This window comes from Neomonachus schauinslandi, chromosome 3 (genome assembly GCF_002201575.2).
Source record: "Neomonachus schauinslandi chromosome 3, ASM220157v2, whole genome shotgun sequence".
NCBI classification, from domain to species: Eukaryota; Metazoa; Chordata; class Mammalia; order Carnivora; family Phocidae; genus Neomonachus; species Neomonachus schauinslandi.
Window position 1 is genome coordinate 92420880 of NC_058405.1, and position 19364 is coordinate 92440243.

The following is a 19364-nucleotide window of genomic DNA, read 5'->3' on the forward strand; positions in this document are numbered from 1 at the left end:
CGAGGACTGCACTAAGCCTCATAAAACGGCTCCTGAGGAGGCTGAAGAGTCCAGCCTAGGAGACCGGTTTGTAAAGCCGCATCAGCAAAGCCATCCACATGATGTAGAACATTTCAAATCGTAAAGGTAGGGTCCCCAAAGCTCAAGAGCTCTGGCTTGTTCTCATTTGTTTGTTCATTCATTCACTCGCTCCCTCCCTCACTCATGCCTCCGCTTGCATCAGACTCTACTGATTTTCCGCCTGGATCTCTGTCCTGGACATACTTCTCTTTGGTGTCCTCTGAGGGCCCGTGTGCTCAGGGCTCAGTGCTCCATCCACCTCTCTTGTCTAGCCACACCCACTCCCTGGGCCACCTCCTCTCTGTCCCACGGCTGTACATTCCATCAGTACCCAGGTGACGTCGAAATTTCTGTCCCTAGCTCACACCTCTCTCCTGTCTCCAAACTGGTATATTCAACTTAATTTCACTTCAAGGAGGAATTTAAAAGACAAGCAACAAACAAAGCACCGGAACAACCAGAAAGCTTATCAGATGGATCAAAGTGCTCATGGATCACCCATTTGTCTGAATTATGTGGCTGTGCAATTTATAATCTGAGGGCTCAGAGACGTGCCTGCATAATTTTTAAGTGTTTCATGTATAGCTGTCATCCATCTATGCTCAACACTGCATTTGCTTATGTATGCAGTCCTTGGGTTTTGAATAGGCTGTGTTTCAAAAAACCCTTTTGGTAGATTAATAGTCTGTATCTTGGGACATAGTTCTTTGCAGAAGTACGCCTTGGCCATAAGAACCTCTCGCTTTCTTCCCAATTCCCCCTGCCTTTTCCTTGCCACTGACACCAGCTTAGTTCAGGCTTTCAAGGCCTACGTGATTTCGTTCCCAACACAGTGATTTCCTGGTCTCCTGCCCTACCCGCCTCAGTCACACCTGCACAGAGCAGCTGTACTGACCTTTCTAAAAAATAGCTCCTGTCACAATTGCTCAGAAATCTTAGTGGTTCCCTACTGCCTATGGAGGTTCACAGAATTATAAACCATCAAGAATCATATAGATGAGCCTAGTCCAGTGATTGCCGAACACCACTCTGAGGAATGTCCACATCAGGATCACTGGGAAGTGCCTGGTAACAGTACAGAAAACCAGGCCCTTCCCAGAGCAAATCACCAGGGATGGGTCCCTTGGCTTCATAGCTATCATAAGTGTTCAATGTCTTGGGGTATTCTGCACTACTCTAAGCCCCATCCGCTGACTCCCCTCTGCAACATTCCCACCAGTCTTCAGTGATGGTGAACTAGCTATTTGATAAGAGACCAAATTTCATATTTGAGCATCTCTGGTGATGCACCAGGAGCTGCTGGGCCCAAGGCCATTCCTTTTCACACCATAGTGATTCTTTTTTTTTTGTAAACAATTCTTTTAAAGATTGTATTTATTTGAGGATGAGAGAGCAAGAGAGAGAGAGCATGAGCAGGGTGAGGGGCAGAGGGAGAAGCAGACTCCGCGCTGAGCAGGGAGCTCGAAGCGGGGCTCGATCTTGGGACTCCAGGATCATGACCTGAGCCGAAGGCAGACGCTTAACCGACTGAGCCACCCAGGTGCCCTTACACCATAGTGATTCTTGTTACTGACACAGCTGGCCTGCCTCCAGTGCCTTTCTCTTCTCCCTGTTCCTACACTGACCTGAAGCTCTTTCCCTGGGGTTTATCTGGATCTGTCTCAGTACCTGGTCTGATGGCCCAGGGCAGGACAGGAGTCCCTTCTCTGGCTTGCCATCATCTCTCAAGTAGAGTCTAGACTAAGATCACAGGAGCTAGTTCACTTTACCAACTTACCTCGTAGGTCAAATTTTTATAACCTCTTCAGAGTTAAGGTGAAAATTCAATTTGTATTTTAGGAGGCAGGGCATAGACTTTGGAACCAGAATGACTGGTTTCAAATCCTACCTCTGCCACTTACTCCTGAGTGTCCTTGGTGCCTCATTTCTATGTCCATAAAATGGAAATAATAGTTTTACCAACCTTACATGGTTGTGGTATAGATTAAGCATATATGTATTTATACATATATAAAATATATCTGTATCTATCACCTGGAATAGTGTCTGGCACAAAAGAGTCACTATGTAAGTGCTACTATTATTATTCTACCAAAAGGCCTACAGTGAGAACATCGACTATAATTAAAGGTAGAAATATAATCTTGTTTAGTATAATTTTGGTAACCACTTACTCTCTCTTCTCTTTAAAGCCTAAAAGTAATAAAGCTTCTCTCTGGAAAGAGAATCAAGTACTGTTTTCTGCAATATAAATAGTAAGCTACATTGTATTTCAAAAATCCCAGAATGCCTCCTGGTTCTCTAGGAAATAATCCATATACATCTCATAATTTAGAAGTCATTCAAAATTTCTGCTTTGAGCACTCATATATGCACTCGAAATCAGGAGATTAATGGATACCTACCCAGACATTCAAAAGCAAAACTATATTAGTGTTCACAGCAGAACACTGTGGATGGATATTTAAAGCCCAAACCCAAACAACAAGAGACAGAAACTGGGAAGCAGAAATCGCTTCAGATGGAGATCTCACTTTCAAAAGTTCTGAGCAGCATTAGGATCTATACCCTTTGGGGCAGGCAAAGACAGACTGTCCATACCACGTGTGTAGTAAATTCACGACAGCCTTCAATAACATCCCAAAAGCTTGGTAAGAGATACTATTCCCATTTTATTTGAAATTGAGTGAAAAGGATACACCAAGAGCCAAAATTAGAAGAGGAATGGATTAACTTCCGATTTCATGTTTTGATCTTGGAAGAAATTTACCTGGACACTGTTACAAATTATCTGCATGATACAAATGATCTCAAAGTGTCCTCATTTTCAAGTGTCCAATCCCAATTTGCACTATGCCAGACACATCAAATTTGTTACTGTTACACATGTGAAAATACCATATTCAAATGTAGTTTATTCTCTTTTATAACTTGAGACCTACTCTCTGAATCCTCTTTGATCTGAGAACTCCAAGGAAATTGGAAACTTGAAATCTTGACTCCCCTTACCTGATACTGGGTCAACAGTAAAGGCTTCATGAGACTGAATCAAAGTGATATGAAACTCGAAATCTACAGGGCAGCTGCACTGCAAAGGGATAACGTATTTTTTGCTGCAAAAAAAAAAAAAGAAAAAAGGAAAAAAAATTTTTCTTGATAATTAGTTCTTTTGATATCAAGGAATAGAGACTCAAATCACATAATAAACCACCACAACAGTGACGATAGTCAACGCAGCTAGAGTAACTCCTGGGTGCCACCTGTCACACCCATGTCCCAGATATTAACTCTTCTAGTCCCATGTGGTGGTGCTGTGATCATCCCCACTTACAGACAAGGCAAACAAAGCACCAGAGAGGCTAAGTGTCCTGCCCAAGGTGACACGGCTAGTTAGTGGCAGAAGTGGGATTCAAGGCAGGTCAACTGGGCCCAGTTTCCGCGCTCCAAATACCTCTGTCCACGCTGCTTCTCAAGCACTGTCAGGTTTATTCCATGGACACTCACCGTCACAGGGAAAGGGCTTCTCTGCCACACAATGGGCCCCAGGAAACCGAGGGAACACTGCATGAGCAGGCTTTACACAGAGAAGCCTGGGAAGCCCCTGGCCTTTCCGCAGCTTTGACCTCGACGGTGTTGACGAAACCACACTGCCGGTTGCGTCTGACTGAAGTGTGCCGGAGACTCCTTGGTTGGTACGAAGGCCAACAAGCAGTAGAGGATCCGGAGAGCATCCGCTCCCTCGCCAAGACTAGTCCGACTTCTGAGTGTGCTTGAGGTTGTCCCTTACGGTACTCGAGAGTTGGTATGGCTGTGGCTCAGAGAGCCCTGAGCTTCTCCTCAGGTCCTCTCCTTCTATCAGGCCAAGCCCAGGTGGGCCAGAGTTTGCGGGCTGAATGAGGCATGGAGAAGCTGAGTTCTCTGGCTGACACTTGGCATCCCCACAGACGCAGAGCTGGGGTGGTTATCTGGGTCCCTTCCAGCAACTGGACATTGAGCTCCTCCCCTATGAGACTCAGCCCTGCCCTCCATCCCTGCATTTCCTTCTGCCTACATCTAACTCCTATGCCCTCACAGCCCATCTTGCCCTCCTGCCCAGCAGTTGGTCTCTACCTCTTAACCTTTCAGTGGGAGCCTTCCTGCCAACTGCCCTTCTCCCTCCCATTTCCCAGGCTGTGTGGGAGAATGTGACTGTAATCGGGTTGAGCAGAGCTGCCAGGCCGGCTAGCATGCTGCCTTCTGGGTGGTGCCCGTCCCGACCTCGTCTGCCTGGGGACTCTTCCCTCAGGACCCGCTTCCTTACCTGCCCAGCGCCTGTCTACCTGGGAGACTCTAAGTCCTATGAAAGCAGAGCTGAGTCTACTTGCTTCTCCAGCATAACCTCAACAAAATTCCAGAGTCCCGCACAGGGGGACATTCAACAAATATTTGTTGGAACAAAGTAAAATAACTCTTTTTCCATAGTAGTTCTGGGGATACAGCACAGTTCAAATGTGGCTTTAAAAATTATGCCAAGAGCATTTTTATTTGGCTTTCTGGAATATTCTAAATGTAAAGAAAGATATAGAGAATACTATAATAGAGATCGCTTTATCCACTACCAAGCTCTCAAATCTTCTGCTTTGGGTAAACCAAAAATGTCTAAATGTTTAAAAATGTTTAAAATGTTTAAAATAAATAAATAAAATAAAAATGTTAAAAATGTTTAAAAATAAGACATTGCAGAACACTTGAAACTCCCTGTACACCTCTCCCCTTCCTCCACTTTGTCCCTCCCCAGGGCTGACTCCTACCCTGTCTCCACTGTCCATCATTCCCATGCATTTTTATAATACCATGCATTTTTATAATGGTATTATTCCCATGCATTTTTATAATACCATTACAAATGGAGGGACTCACAAAATCTATAATATTGACTTATTTGTTTTCAACAATATCATTCTAAAACTTGCTAATGTTGCTCAATGCTGTCTTTCTGAGATTTATTCATGATATGTGATTTTTTATCCATGATATATGAAGTACTGTTCATTCCACTAGTGATGAGTATTCCATTCCATGACTACCTCTTGCCACTTACCTACTCTCTTGCTGAAGGGCATCTAGGTTGTTTGCACTTTTTCACTATTGCAACGTGGCAATGACAATCCTTGTGTGTGACTCCTTATACCAGAGCTACTCTAGGTATACCCGAGAAATGGAATTGCTGGGTAGTAGTAAAGTAAAATTGTCTACTAGATACGGCCAAAATGCTCTCCAAAGCCCTTTTACCAATGCATATCTCCATTAGCAGCCTATGAGAGCTTCTGTTGCTTACCAACACAGGGTTTTCAGACATTTTAACTTCTTCTGACCTGATGAGGGTGAAATGGTATCTCATTTTATTTTCATATTCATTTCTTTGAGGTTGAGCTTCTTCTATTCATATGTATCCATTTGGGTTCCATCTTCTATGAATTGCCTGTTTTTCTATGAAGTTGTTCATTCTCTTATTAATTTGTAAATTCTAGATATTAATTTTGTCAATTATATCCAGTGATATAAATTTAAGATAAGGATCATTATACAGAGTAATCTCTTCAGCTAACAGTGAGACCAGCCCTTCATAGGTTTTTTACCAAGCTCATCAATTCTGTCCTCACTCAGGCTCTCTGGAAGTACCCAGTCCATTTTAACTTTCTGAGATGCTTCCTAATTCTGAAACACAGGGCACATAAAGGCCATTACCTTTTCAAGGCAATTTAGCCTAATAGACACTCAGGCCCCCCTGAACATCAGCTATACCACAGCACTGGGGAGATAAAACTAACAGTACAAGTCACATACGCCCCTCAAGAAGTGAGCAGCTTTGGGTGATGGTCAATGTGAAGTCCAAACTGTCACAACGCAGTCTCTGAAGATCAGGCCAGTGACTCCCACCATCACATGAGCTGGATGGTGCTTGGGTTGGTAACCCCAGTGATCGACTCAGAGCTGCCCAGCAAGGTAAAGCCGGCTGCCCAAGAATGTTCTGCTAAGAGCTGCGTGTTTGCATTTTCCTGAACTAAAACCAAAAAAGGGCTGCTGGGGCTTTTTATATATGCCCAATTTTAAACTAATTTCAGAGCTCTGATAATTCCCATAGAAAAGGTGTCAGGGTATTTGTTTAGCGATGATTATGTGAAGCCAAGTTCCTGATGCATTAACCAGTCTGGAAAAACAAACAATGCCTAAAGGGCACAGAATTCCAAGTAACCTGTTTCAGAAGGACACATAGCAGTGCAAGTAACGCAGATCTGCTTTCACTACTGCGGCTCATATTATGGATGCCGAATCAGCATGGGTAACCACCAGAATCATAAATCCAGCACAGTCTAGATGAATTTGGGTCACAAGGAATTTCGACAAATATAAAGGTTAGTTTATTTAGAAATTTTACATATTTGAAAAAACCAGAATCCCATTAGATTCTAAGGGGATTTAGAGATTCTAAACTAAACACCCATGCTAAATATCGTTAAAAGTGATCTACACTGAAGAAACATAAATATACATATCTTTTTTTTTTTAAGATTTTATTTATTTATTTATTTGAGAGAGAGAGAATGGGAGAGAGCACATGAGAGGGGGGAGGGTCAGAGGGAGAAGCACACTCCCCGCCGAGCAGGGAGCCCGATGCGGGACTCGATCCAGGGACTCCAGGACCATGACCTGAGCCTAAGGCAGTCGCCCAACCAACTGAGCCACCCAGGCACCCCATATCTTTTTTTTTAAGATTATTTATTTATTTCCCAGAGAGAGAGTGTGAACAAGCAGGGGGAGCAGCAGAGGGAGGGAGAAGCAGTCTCCATGATGAGAGGGAGCCGGATGCGGGACTTGATCCCAGGACTCTAGGATCCTGACCTGAGCCGAAGGCAGACGCTTAACCGACTGAGTCACCCAGGCGTCCCTGAATATACCTATCTTATACCTATGGTTCCTGAGGCACAAACAGGTCCCTGAGTTCTTCTAACTTATAGGAAGCAGCCAGTTAAAATATCAAAGCAGATAGAAGCTGGTACTTTTGAAGTTAATCACAACTCTTATCCCTGTTACTTTATTATTTAAACATTTTATCACTTATGCTAAGGCTATGCATAAATATACTTTAAAATGATGTATAAAAATACACCAAGTACTTCAGAAGAATTATTCCCTGTTTTGAATAAAATCCCACCCAAACCTTTTACTTATTTATTTTTTTACTATTTTTAAAATTTAAATTCAATTAATCAACATATAGTGTATTATTAGTTTCAGAGGTAGAGTTCAGTAAATGATTCATCAGTCTTATATAACACCCAGTGCTCTTTATATCACATTTTTTTAAAGATTTTTTTCGTAAGTAATCTCTACACCCAATGTGGGGCTCAAACACACATCTTAAGATCAAGGGTTCTCATTCCACCGAATGAGCCAGCCAGGTGCCTCCCAACCCAAACCTTTTAAAAACTAGACTTATATCATGATTATGTACAAGTTGTGTGCCTATTAGAAGAGGAGAGTACAGGGGTGTCTGGGTGGCTCAGTTGGTTAAGCCTCTGTCTTCGGCTCAGGTCATGATCTCAGGGTCCTGAGATTGAGCCCCACATCAGGCTCCCTGCTCAGCAGGGAGTCTGCTTCTCCCTCTGCCTCTCATTCATGCTCTCTCTCTCTCAAATAAATAAATAAATAAATATTTTAAAAAGAAAAAAGGAGAAGAGAGTACAAATTTGCCTTATGGAAATCAGATATTATAAAATAACAATATAAATTCAAATTTCCTCCTTTTCCCCTTCTCTAAATAAATGCTAGTAGAGGGCCAAATATCCCATTGATTTCCAGTTTATTGTATAACATTTATTTTTACCTTAGTCTGATGTTATTTTTTATCATTTACCCTAAAATTTAACATTGTATTTGTCGAGGAAGGAAGTAATCAAGGCTTTTTTGAGAGAAGGAATGGTCTTGTGAATTTGTAGATAACATAAAATCAAATTTCCTCCCTAATTCCAAAATCTCAGTGTGCAGAGAGTGGAATAAGGCACCTTGCCAAACATAGGCTTTGACTCCTTTTGGGAGAATGAAGGTTAACTGACAACAGCAGGACAAACACTAACTTGTGACAGGATGCTGGACTCCTATGGCCCAATAAATGCCTGCATAAAATCTGAGGGAAACACCCTCGAGATAAAGAGAGGCCTCCCCACAGAGAGACGTAGGGATAATTTAAACTATAACATTGACCATCACATGTCAATTTTGTGGGACTTTTCCTCTGTCAACGGCTCATTGATGAAGGCTCATGGATAGATTGAAAGATGTGGGCAGCAACGACGTATCCATGTCACAGTCTTTCCCTTGCAAATGTACAGGAGACTCACAACAAAATTGAATCTGGGCATGCTTTGGGATCATAGGTTGCAGCAGCTTTACAACAACTCTGTGAACTCTTTCCACACTCCTTCAATTGACAACGGGAGTCTAGGTCTTCTTCCCTGAAATCTGGGCTCTAGGATGGCTTAATCACCAGAATGCCGTGGAAAGGATGCTGTACTGCTTTCCTGAGGCCAAGCCTGAGAAACAGGCACCTCGTGCTGCTCTTGAGATACTCACTCTGCAAACTACTGACCATGTTGTAAGAAAGCCCAGGCAGCCTGGGGAGAGGACCAAGGCTCCCAGCCCTCGGCCCGGCTGAGGACCCAGATAACAGCCCGCATCTGAGTGCAGCATCTTGGAAAGTGGATCTTTCAGCCCCCCACTGAGCAGTCCCAACTGACTCCACATGGAGTGATGACCTTCTCCACTGAGCCGTGCCCACGTGGTCCACCCACAAGCAAAACGAGGGATTGCTGTTCTTTGAAACCACTACTTCTAGGGTGGTTTGTTACAAAGCAATAGAAAATGGACCCAAGCGGCATTCTCTCTTTCTTGCTTCTTCTTCTTTTTTTTTTTTTTTAAATATTTTATTTATTTATTTGACAGAGAGAATGAGAGAGAGAGCACATGAGAGGGGGGAGGGTCAGAGGGAGAAGCAGACTCCCTGCCGAGCAGGAAGCCCGATGCGGGACTCGATCCAGGGACTCCAGGATCATGACCTGAGCCGAAGGCAGTCGCTTAACCTACTGAGCCACCCAGGCGCCCCTCTTGCTTCTTCTTTAGTGAATGATCACCTTATCCCGCATTTCTGGTTGCACATCTTAATTTGGCAATTTTACAGTCTTTTTTTTTTTTTTTGGTGCTAGCCCTTCATACGTACCAGTCACTAGGCTTGTATTTTGGTTAACCCCCCTGACAACTTGATATGTACTATTACTATGTCCATTTTATGGATAAATGAGCTGACCTACAGGGTAGTTCAAGGGCACGCAGTTCATAAGAGATGAGTGGAAATTAAAGGTAGGACCCAAGATCCTGAGCTGTTCACTGCTATACTTTATTACCTCTCTTTGGTCTCTAGTATCAAGGAATAGCTAATGACATCTCATTGTTTGCACTGTAGTCCTCTTCTCTATTGACATTCTCTTTGAAACTGACCCCTTTGTGCCTTATTTGTTGAGCTTTTTAGAAGGCATTTCCTTTAATTATCCCGTCAGCAAGAAAAGCCTAGAAAATCCCAAGACTTTTTCTCAAATATTACCAACCTCCTCTCAAGCACTGCTATGCACATAGAGACAAAGGGAGAAATCTGGAGAAAGCTGGCTAGTTATTTTCCTTTATGCTTTAGATGTAAATTGTTGTATTCAGAATGTGACCCCAAAACCAGAAAGAAATCAGACAAAATGATTAGTTGCCTGATAAGCCAGACCCCCAACCCCCCAAACAGGCAACGATTTGAAAAGATATAAAGAGTAATTATGCTTCAAATTTCAAAGTATGCCCTTTTAGCTAAGGTAATTTATGTTCTTATGAACTTTCATGTGCTGCTTATCTTATTTTCAAAGACACAATTAATCTCACCAGGATTAGAGCCTCAAACGAGAAGCAGAGTGGACCCATGATCTTTAATGACATAGTCAAATAAAGACAAACACAGATTTACGTAAAGAAATGTTCAAGGAACAGGCATTTAATTATTTTTTTACACCTAGAGAATTAAACACCACCCTCATTTTAGCCTAAGCTTAGACCAGTATTGGAGGCAAAGAGCAAGAAGTCAAAGATTCAAGGAGGGTCGAAGTCCTTCTCTTGCTGTCCTGGCCTTTGAGTTCTTTTCTTGCCTTTGGTTCAACTCTTTCCTCAACCTAAGTCCTCCCTGTTGGTAAAACCCCCCACTCCCCACCATCACTCATGCCTCTGTAGTTTAGGAAAAGATGGAACCCTAGGGAACAACCAGAATTAAATGAGGTCACCTCTGCATTCTTGGTAAAAGAAGCTAAGGCATTTCTCTAGGGGCTGGAATGGAACTGAATTCAGAAAAAGTTAGAGGTGATCATGACAAGCTATCTGCCATCTGCAGAGATAATACGTGCCCTATTCATATATTTTTTTAAAACACCTTAACAAAATATGGTAACACATACATAACATAAAATCTACCATTTTAACTATTTTCCAGTATACAGTTCAGTGGCATCAAACACAATCACACTGGTGTGCAACCATCACCATCATCCTTCTCCAGAGCTCTTTTCATCTTGCAAAACTGAGACTCTGTCCCCAGTAAACACGAACTCCCCCTTCCCTGACTCTCCCCCAGCCCCTGGCAACCCCCACTCCTTCTACTTTCTGTCTCTGAATTTGACTACTCCAAGTACTTCATATAGGTGGTTTCAAACAATATAAAATAGCTTTGAAAAATTAAACATTAACTTCACTTAAAAACGAAGTATTCACATAAATAATACATATTAGAGAAAACAGCACCTTACAACTTACTTGAGTTGCAGATAATGTGGGATAAGATGGGGTAAGGAGTGAAATCCCGGGGTGGCTCCTTAGAGTCAGAGCAGGGCCTGTGGCCGAGACCAGAGAACAGGGACATCTGGCATCAGGAAGAAAGTCACGTTCAAGGGAAAGGAAGCAACTGAATTGTGATGTGAAGGGAGATGAAAAGCCTCCTGCAGGCTGATTTCTTCTTTTATTGAGAAAAATACAGCATTTATTCAGAGAAGATAAGAGGATCCGCTAAAAACTACTGCTGGCTTTTTCTTCTTTTAGAATAGAGGGCACAAGGAACCACACGCTGACTGCATTCAAAACATACCTCCTCGGAGCTAAGGGACCCGTCATGTCCGGCCTGACACGGCCGGCAGGGCACCCAGCTGCCAGCTTCCGGTCTTGCGGCTTACCCACCAGCAGCTATTAGAACAAAAAGCTCACTCGGGAGAGGAGTAAGACATGAATTTTTAAAGCAAAGCAATTTACATTCAAATAATTTTGGTCGTGAAATGGTAGTAGATAAGGAATTTTTGGGAGAAATTTGGGGCGTGTTGAAGAGAAAGCAACTATTTAAAAAAAAGAGTCACAATTCTGTTGACTGGCTGCTAGTTACTTTGTTCTATGTATTCTTTTTTTTTTTAAGGTTTTTTTTTTTTTTTAAGATTTTTATTTATTTATTTGACAGAGCAAGAGAGCACAAGCAGGGGGAGCGGCAGGCAGAGGGAGAAGCAGGCTCCCTGCTGAGCAGGAGCCCGATGTAGGGCTCGATCCCAGGACCCTGGGATCGTGAGCTGAGCGGAAGGCAGACGCCCAACCACCTGAGCCACCCAGGCGCCCCTGTTCTACGTATTCTGACAGGCATTAAATAATCACATTCTAGAAACCATGTTTTGTTTTTTTAAAAAAAGACTTATTTATTTATTTGAGAGAGAGAGAGAGAATATCCAAGCAGACTCCCTGCTGAGCACGGAGCCCAACGCTGGGCTCAGTCTCATGACCCTGAGATCAGGACCTGAGCCGACACCTAGCTGGACACTTAACTGACTGAGCCACCCAGGAGCCCCTCTAGAAACCATGTGAAAAGCGCACATGTATGTGCCCACTATGTGTGTGCGTGTGCGTGGGTGCGTGTGCATGTGCGTGCGTGCATGTGTGCGTGCACGCATGCAGATATCACAGACCTGGACGCTGAGCATGGAGAAGAGCAGCACAGGTGACCAGATGTGGCTGCTTGGACAGGGCTTGGTGTGAAATGTGACTGCTGCATAAACCAAGCAAGGAGGAGGAGTGCCCAGAAAACACTTTCCATTTAGGGGCGTCTCTCCAACATCGAAAACTAGCCACAGTGTTTGTCTCTGCTTCTTCCAGGAATGTGCTTTGGGTAGACCCAGAAACTCTTTGTGTTGTATTCTTAAATATCAGAATTGGGACTGACCAATGAATATTCTTTTGTAGAATTTAAAATGTAGAACATTTTAAAGTTCTTACTGCTGGGGTGCCTGAATGGCTCAGTCAGTTGGGCATCTGCTTTTGGTTTGGGTTGTGATCCCAGGGTCCTGGGATCACTGTGTGGGGCTCCCTGCTCAGCAGGGAGTCTGCTTCTCCCTCTCCCTCTGCCCCTGCTTATGCTCTCTCAATCTCTCTCAAATAAATAAAAAAATTTTTTTTAAGATTTTATTTATTTGACAGAGAGAGACACAGCGAGAGAGGGAACACAAGCAGGGGGAGTGGGAGAGGGAGAAGCAGGCTTCCCGCCGAGCAGGGAGCCCGATGCGGGGCTCGATCCCAGGACCCTGGGATCATGACCTGAGCCGAAGGCAGACGCTTAACGACTGAGCCACCCAGGCGCCCCTAAATAAAATATTTTTTTAAAAAAAGTTCTTACTGCTTAGTTCATGATACCAGCTTGGTAGTTTCACATACGTCACAGAATGTATATGCTATGGAGTTTAAGGAATCATTCCAAGAATGTATACAAATACTAAAGGACCCTAAGCGACAGCAATACCCCACCTTTCACTACTGCTCCTGATAACGCACATTGATTTGCTCTAGGTGCTGGCCAAACATTGGTGCTGCTCTGTCCCTTAGCCCCATGCAAACCAAGCGAGCAATTTTCCAAATCAAATTTGTACAAAATCTAAGGGAGAAAAGTAGAGTATTACAATATTCAAGCCAGGCTTTAATAAGGTCAGTAACGCTTTCCCCATTTTCAGTTTTCTAGCCTTTCCATCACTTTCTCCAGTAGTCAAAACTCTAGAACTCAACATTCTATAAGAAAAACTTACAAAAAAAATTATTTAGGGGCACCTGGGTGGCTCAGACATTAGGCATCTGCCTTTGGCTCGGGTCATGGTCCCAGGGTCCTGGGATCGAGCCCTGCATCAGGCTCCCTGCTCAGCGGGGAGCCTGCTTCTCCCTCTCCCTCTCCCACTCACCCTACTTGTGTTCCTTCTCTCGCTGTGTCTCTCTGTCAAATAAGTAAATAAATAAAATCTTTAAAAAAATAAAAAAATAAATAATTTAGGCCTTCCATTGAAAGTTCCCTTCGTTGACTGTCTCAAGTTGGCACCCACTTCTGTTGAATGAAAGGGGGAAGCATTTATGCCCTCTCATTAATATAGATCCCTACGGTTTAGGAGTGGGATGATTTTCTTTTCCTGCTAAAATTCATAAAAAGAGACTGGGTCAAGATATTAGGTCAGCAAAGGGATATTAAATCAAAGCAATTTTAATTATAAAATACGATAGAATTTTTCATATAGTAAAAATTCAGGCTGTTGTTCAGTGACAGTGACTTTTTTTCTCTGAATATCAATTTTGAAATACAAGTTCACTGCTGCTTGATAAACTCGAGTAGAGGCTGAAATAAAGCACAAGTGTGTCGATGAACTCAAGTCACCCTTGTCAGAATAGTTCCCTAAAATGCTGCTGCTCCTTCAGATCAGCTTGGACTTTGGGACATAAAAAACGAGTCCCTGGTTTAAGGAGTGTGTTTCCCTGGATGAGCTGAACAATGTGAATTTATTCTCTTTGAGTAGGGAGGGCTTCAAAAAAATCCTTCCGAAGATCAATGTTGTAGTCATTCTGCCCCCTTCATTCTAACCCAGTTATATAAATTTTATAGCTGGTTCATGGGCCCCTCACACAGAGGCTCTTTTACTGGCACAATTCGAAATAGGACCTGGTTGCTGTCTATGCTGGTCACCCTCACTGTTGATCTTTCCCTCCCAGTGCCACTCTGAGGATGCACATTCTCCTGTGGCCCATATACTTTCAACCATTGGGCATTGAGAGAACTAGGTTTCATTTGGACATCCTATTCTGACCTTGGCTATTCCCGCCCTTTCTGAAATGAGCCATGAGGTTCACTGCCTAAAAAAAAGCATCCTTTGGTAAATTCTCAAACTTATGATGTAGAAGTTCCAGAGACTAAAATATCCTGGCTTTGGGATAGGGTAGCCAGGGACCTGTTCTGCTGGTGTTGTTAATGTGACTCTGTGGTCTACACAGCATCTGTAGCCCTGAGATGAACTCACAGTTCCACTTGCTTTGGAGCAGCATGACTGACTTGCCCATGGGACCAACCAGGTCCAGAGTGGAAAATGGGGAAGTGACAGGGAATCCAGGAGAGGACCCAGGTGACTTTCACGTCAGCTTGTCTAGAGAACACTAATCAACTAGTCAATGGTCAGCTTGGTGCAAGGAAGATCAGTTGATGCCCATTGGAGAGAACTGGTCAACTGACTGGGTTTGTTAGAGATTTCGGCCAGTTATTTGGTACCAGGTAGACACTGCTAGAGAAACTACAGAGCTTGATGAATCTATACAAATCTTTTTAGAACCACAGGAATGGAAAGATACCAAATTTCAGCACCTAATAGAAGCATGTTCTTATTTACTTGCTTCTATAGGAAGGGGGAAATTGTATTTTTTTTTTAAGATTTTAATTATTTATTTGAGAGAAAGAGAGAGCACAAGCAGAGGGACAGAGGGAGAGGGAGAAGTAGACTCCCCGCCAAGCAGGGAGCCCAAAGCGGGGCTCGATCCCAGGACCCTAGGATCATGACCTGAGCCAAAGGCAGACACTTAACCGATTGAGCCCCCCAGTGCCCCAGTGGAAAGTTGTATTTTATCTATAGTACTCCCTAAGATATAAAGTGATTATGAAATTTAATCAGCCATGGTGGTTAGACTAGTTATATAGCAGAATTTCAACCTACAAAAGGGAAAGAGAGCTGAAAGTCCTCTGCATCCCACAGTGTTTCGTTTAGAGATGTTGGACAGAAACTGGAATGCAACTTTTTGTTATTTACAGAAGCTGTCAAAATACATTTTACCAGATCTTAAGCCACCATGGTTGTTTAGAGGTAGATGGCAAATGTCCACGTGGAATTTTATTTCAGCAAGGAAAATTTACAACCATCAAATCCAGCCAATTGAAAATGTGGTTGATGAAGATATACAAGTCTACTTCATGATCTCGTGGGAAAGGTACCGAAGGCTAACCAGTCTTCTGAGAGGCACTACCCAGACCACAGTTGCTTCTCCCTGGAAGCAACCTCAAAGTAAGAAAGCAGACTTGGTGGTATTAAATGTAGATTCTATAACTTCTGGCAATTTTGTCTGAATGGATTCTACATGCAAAGAGAAAACACATTCTCTGAATCTACCTTCTGTTAGATTTGTGTTTTCCCATAACCTTTGTCTGTTTTAATTTTTCTTTAGGTATAGAAATGGTTGTTTTCCTCTGACATTTACAAATATAAGTGCCATTGGAACTCACACACTGCTGGTAGAAATTAAAAATGGTGCAGTCACTTTGGAAAGCAGTCTGGCAGTTCCTCAAAACATTACACATAGAGTTCCCATATAACCTAGCAGTTCCACTCCTAGGTATATACCCAACACAAATGAACACATATATCCAAATAAAAACACACACACAAATGTTCATAGCGGTATTATTCAAAGTAGCCAAAAAGTGGAAATAACCTGATGTCCATCAACTGATGGATAAATAAAACGTGGTATGGGGCGCCTGGGTGGCTCAATCGGTTAAGTGTCTGCCTTTGGCTCAGGTCATGATCCTAGGGTCCTGGGATCGAGCCCCGCATTGGGCTCCCTGCTCGGCGGGAAGCCTGCTTCTCCCTCTCCCACTCCCCTGCTTGTGTTCCCTCTCTCGCTGTGTCTCTCTCTGTCAAATAAATAAATAAAATCTTTAAAAAAAAAAATGTGGTATATGCACACAAAGGAATATTAAATGGTGGTAAAAAGGAACGAAGTACTGATACCTGGAAAACATTATGCTAAGTGAAAAAAGTCAGTCACAAAAGACCTCCTAACATATGCTTCCATTTATATGAATGTCCAGAATAGGCAAATTTATAGAGACAGAAAGTAAATTAGAGTTTTCTTGAGACTAGAAGTTTGAAGGAGAAATGAGAAATGGGTAATGGGTTTCCTTTTGGAGTAATGAAACTGTTCAAAAATTGATTGTGGTGATGGCTGCCTATACTAAAAGCCATCGAACTGTATGTTTCAAATTAGTGAATTTTATGGTATGTGAATTATATCTCAGTAAAACTTTTTTTTTTTTTTTTTTTAAGTATAATGGCCGAGAGAAAAGAGCTCCTTCTCCCTGCCCTGCCCACTGCGGACCTGCCGGTGGGCCGTTTTCCCCAGCTGCGGCACAGTCGCTGACTGGTTCTTCTGGAGCTTCACACATGCCCCTCAGCTGTTAGCCCCATCACTCAGTGTTGGAAGCCCACCTTCAACCTAGCCTCCGGCCTTCCCATTCCAAGCTTCTCATCGCAATTTCTCCGTATGTTGTCTACCTTGGCTAAAGTGTGAGTCAACCTGTCTGGGTCTCACTTGTACATTACTTAGGTAAAAATCTCTTTGGTGATGATGATGATGATGGCAATAGCTAATTTAAACCAGTAGTTACATGCTAAGCACTGTTTTTACTACTATTATTAAAATATTCAAATATTGCTTCATTCAAATATTTAAATATTGTTAACTATTGGTAAGTTCTACTTTAACCTGTTTAATCCTCAGAACAATTCTATCAGGTAGGCATTCTTTTTTTTTTTTAAACATCTATTTATTTGAGAGAGAGTGCACGAGCGGGGAGGAAGGGCTGAGGGAGAGGAAGAGAAAGAGAATCTCAAGCAGAATCCATGCTGAGCTCGGAGCCCAATGTGGGGCTCGATCTCATGACCCTGAGATCATGACCTGAGGCAAAATCAAGAGTTGGACACTTAACCCACTGAGCCACCCAGGCGCCCCTACCAGGTAGGTACTCTTATGAACTGCATTTTACAGATGAGGATCCTAGGAGGCACAGAGAGGCTGTCCTTTTTTCAGGGTCACACAGCCATCATGAAGCAGAGCCTGGACTGGAATCCAGACCGAACAGCTCCAGAGCCTCAGTGGTCTATGCTGTTAAACACAACACTTCATTTGCCTTGTCTCCTTTTCAGTGTCTTTATTGAAAGTCCTCATGAGCCAGTCAGGTAACAGAAAAGAGAGAAGAGGGCTGCATGTGAGGTGATAGGGAGTGGTGGGCACTGCAGAGCACTGGCAAAGGCCCTGCCCTCTAAAGAGGCATCTTGTGTTTCATCCCTACTGAACTGACGGCGGCCATGCAGGAATATGGGCCCCATAAGGCTGGATCTGCCTTTCCTTTTTTTTTTTAAGAAAAGTAAAACTCTAAATTTTCACGTGAAATCTTGCGGAATGTTGACAGCAAATCCAAGGTTAAAAATAAATAAATAAATGGTGTGGGCCACGACCACGATGAAACTAAACAGGCCAGCAGTTTCATTACATCAGAAGCCACAAATTGGGGGTCAGAGGGCAAATTCAGAGGGCATGAATAAATGAATGAAGGAAGCAATGAGTTAGGGACTAAAAACAGCCTTCGACAGACAAGATTTGGTGGACCACAATCTAAAACTTCCTTAGAACACCATGCTGGCTACTGGGTATTTACCCCAAAGATACAGCCCACCTTCAGTGCGTGAGAATTCCCATTTTCCTACATCACTGCCAACAAGAGGAGCATGCTTATCTTTTGAAGGATTTTTAAAAATCTCACACCAGGGCGCCTGGGTGGCTCAGTGGGTTAAGCAGCTGCCTTTGGCTCAGGTCATGGTCCTGGAGTCCTGGGATCGAGTCCCGCATCGGGCTCCCTGCTCAGTGAGGAGCCTGCTTCTCCCTCTGACCCTCCCCCCTCTCATGTACTCTCTCTCATTCTCGCTCTCTCAAATAAATAAATAAAATCTTTAAAAAAAAAAATCTCACGCCATTATACACAATAACTGGGTTTCATAAACTATTTAGCTGAGATTTTCATTCTGATTATAAATAAAGGGAATTATATACAAAATAGTTTGGGAGAAGTTTCTAGGGAAGTTGGTAGATTTATGTATTAAGAACCGAGACTGATGTCTGCATTACAAGCCACATCGTTTCCACCAGTTTATTAAACGATTGTTCTCAACTCCTAAGCCTGGCTTATGATCCAAACAAAAAGTAATTTGAAATTTGTGGAGGGAAAAAAGAAAAGGAAGGAAGGAAGGAAGAAGGAAGGGAGGGGGAAAGGAGAAAGGAAGGAATCATGAACTAGGAAGTTAGTTGTTTCCTGCCACTTCAGTTTTTGTAAAAGTTGCTATATTTACCCATTTAAAGGACATAGCTATGTTCGTCTTCAAAATGCATAGTGAGCGGGTTCTGCCAGGAGGGACTCACCTTTGCAGACCACTTACTACTGACAAGGCTTGGATGAAAACAGGAAGGTTGAGGAGGGGGAGGGAGGAGGCAAAATAAATAGAGGGATGGGAGAGCAAGGGGCCAAAAATATATGTTAGTGAAAATGTCAAAGTCTGATAATACCCATTGTTGGCAGTGATGTAGGAAAATGGGAATTCTCACGCACTGAATGGGTACAACCATTCTGGAAAACAATTTGGCACTATACAGTAACACTGAATTTGTGCTAGACCTACAATTCCACTTCTAGATATCTACTCTGGAGAAACTCCAGAATACGTGCCCCAGACCATGAACAGGAATATACAATAGCAGTGTTGGTCACAGCCAAAAAAAAAAAAAAAAGGGTTAACAACCCATAGGTCCATTAGCACTAAAGCAGAAAAAATAGTTGTGGTCAATCTATTCAGTGGACACCACAGTAGTGATGATTGAAACCACAAACCATAATGTTGAATTAAAAAAGCAAGTTACAAAAGAACTTAAATGCAGTGTGTTCCCATTTATATAAAGAGCACACATTGGCAAGAGGAAACAATTGTCATTTACAGGTGCGTAGGTATGTTTCAAAACTATTAAAATAAATCAAAGAAAAGATTATCATAAAATCCGAATAGTAGCTACAAAGTTACTGGTAATGTTTTATG

General features: G+C 42.7%; 1 protein-coding gene across 1 annotated transcript in view; it reads right to left on the minus strand.

Annotated features, from left to right (window-relative positions):
• The window catches only part of CFAP221 (cilia and flagella associated protein 221), an 89248-nt gene that overhangs the window by 55597 nt on the left and 14287 nt on the right, over window positions 1-19364 (minus strand). Inside the window, exon 6 of the mRNA XM_021695855.1 lies at window positions 3070-3173. Within this exon, the coding sequence (XP_021551530.1) occupies window positions 3070-3173 (104 nt within the window). The remainder of the gene's footprint in view (window positions 1-3069; window positions 3174-19364) is intronic.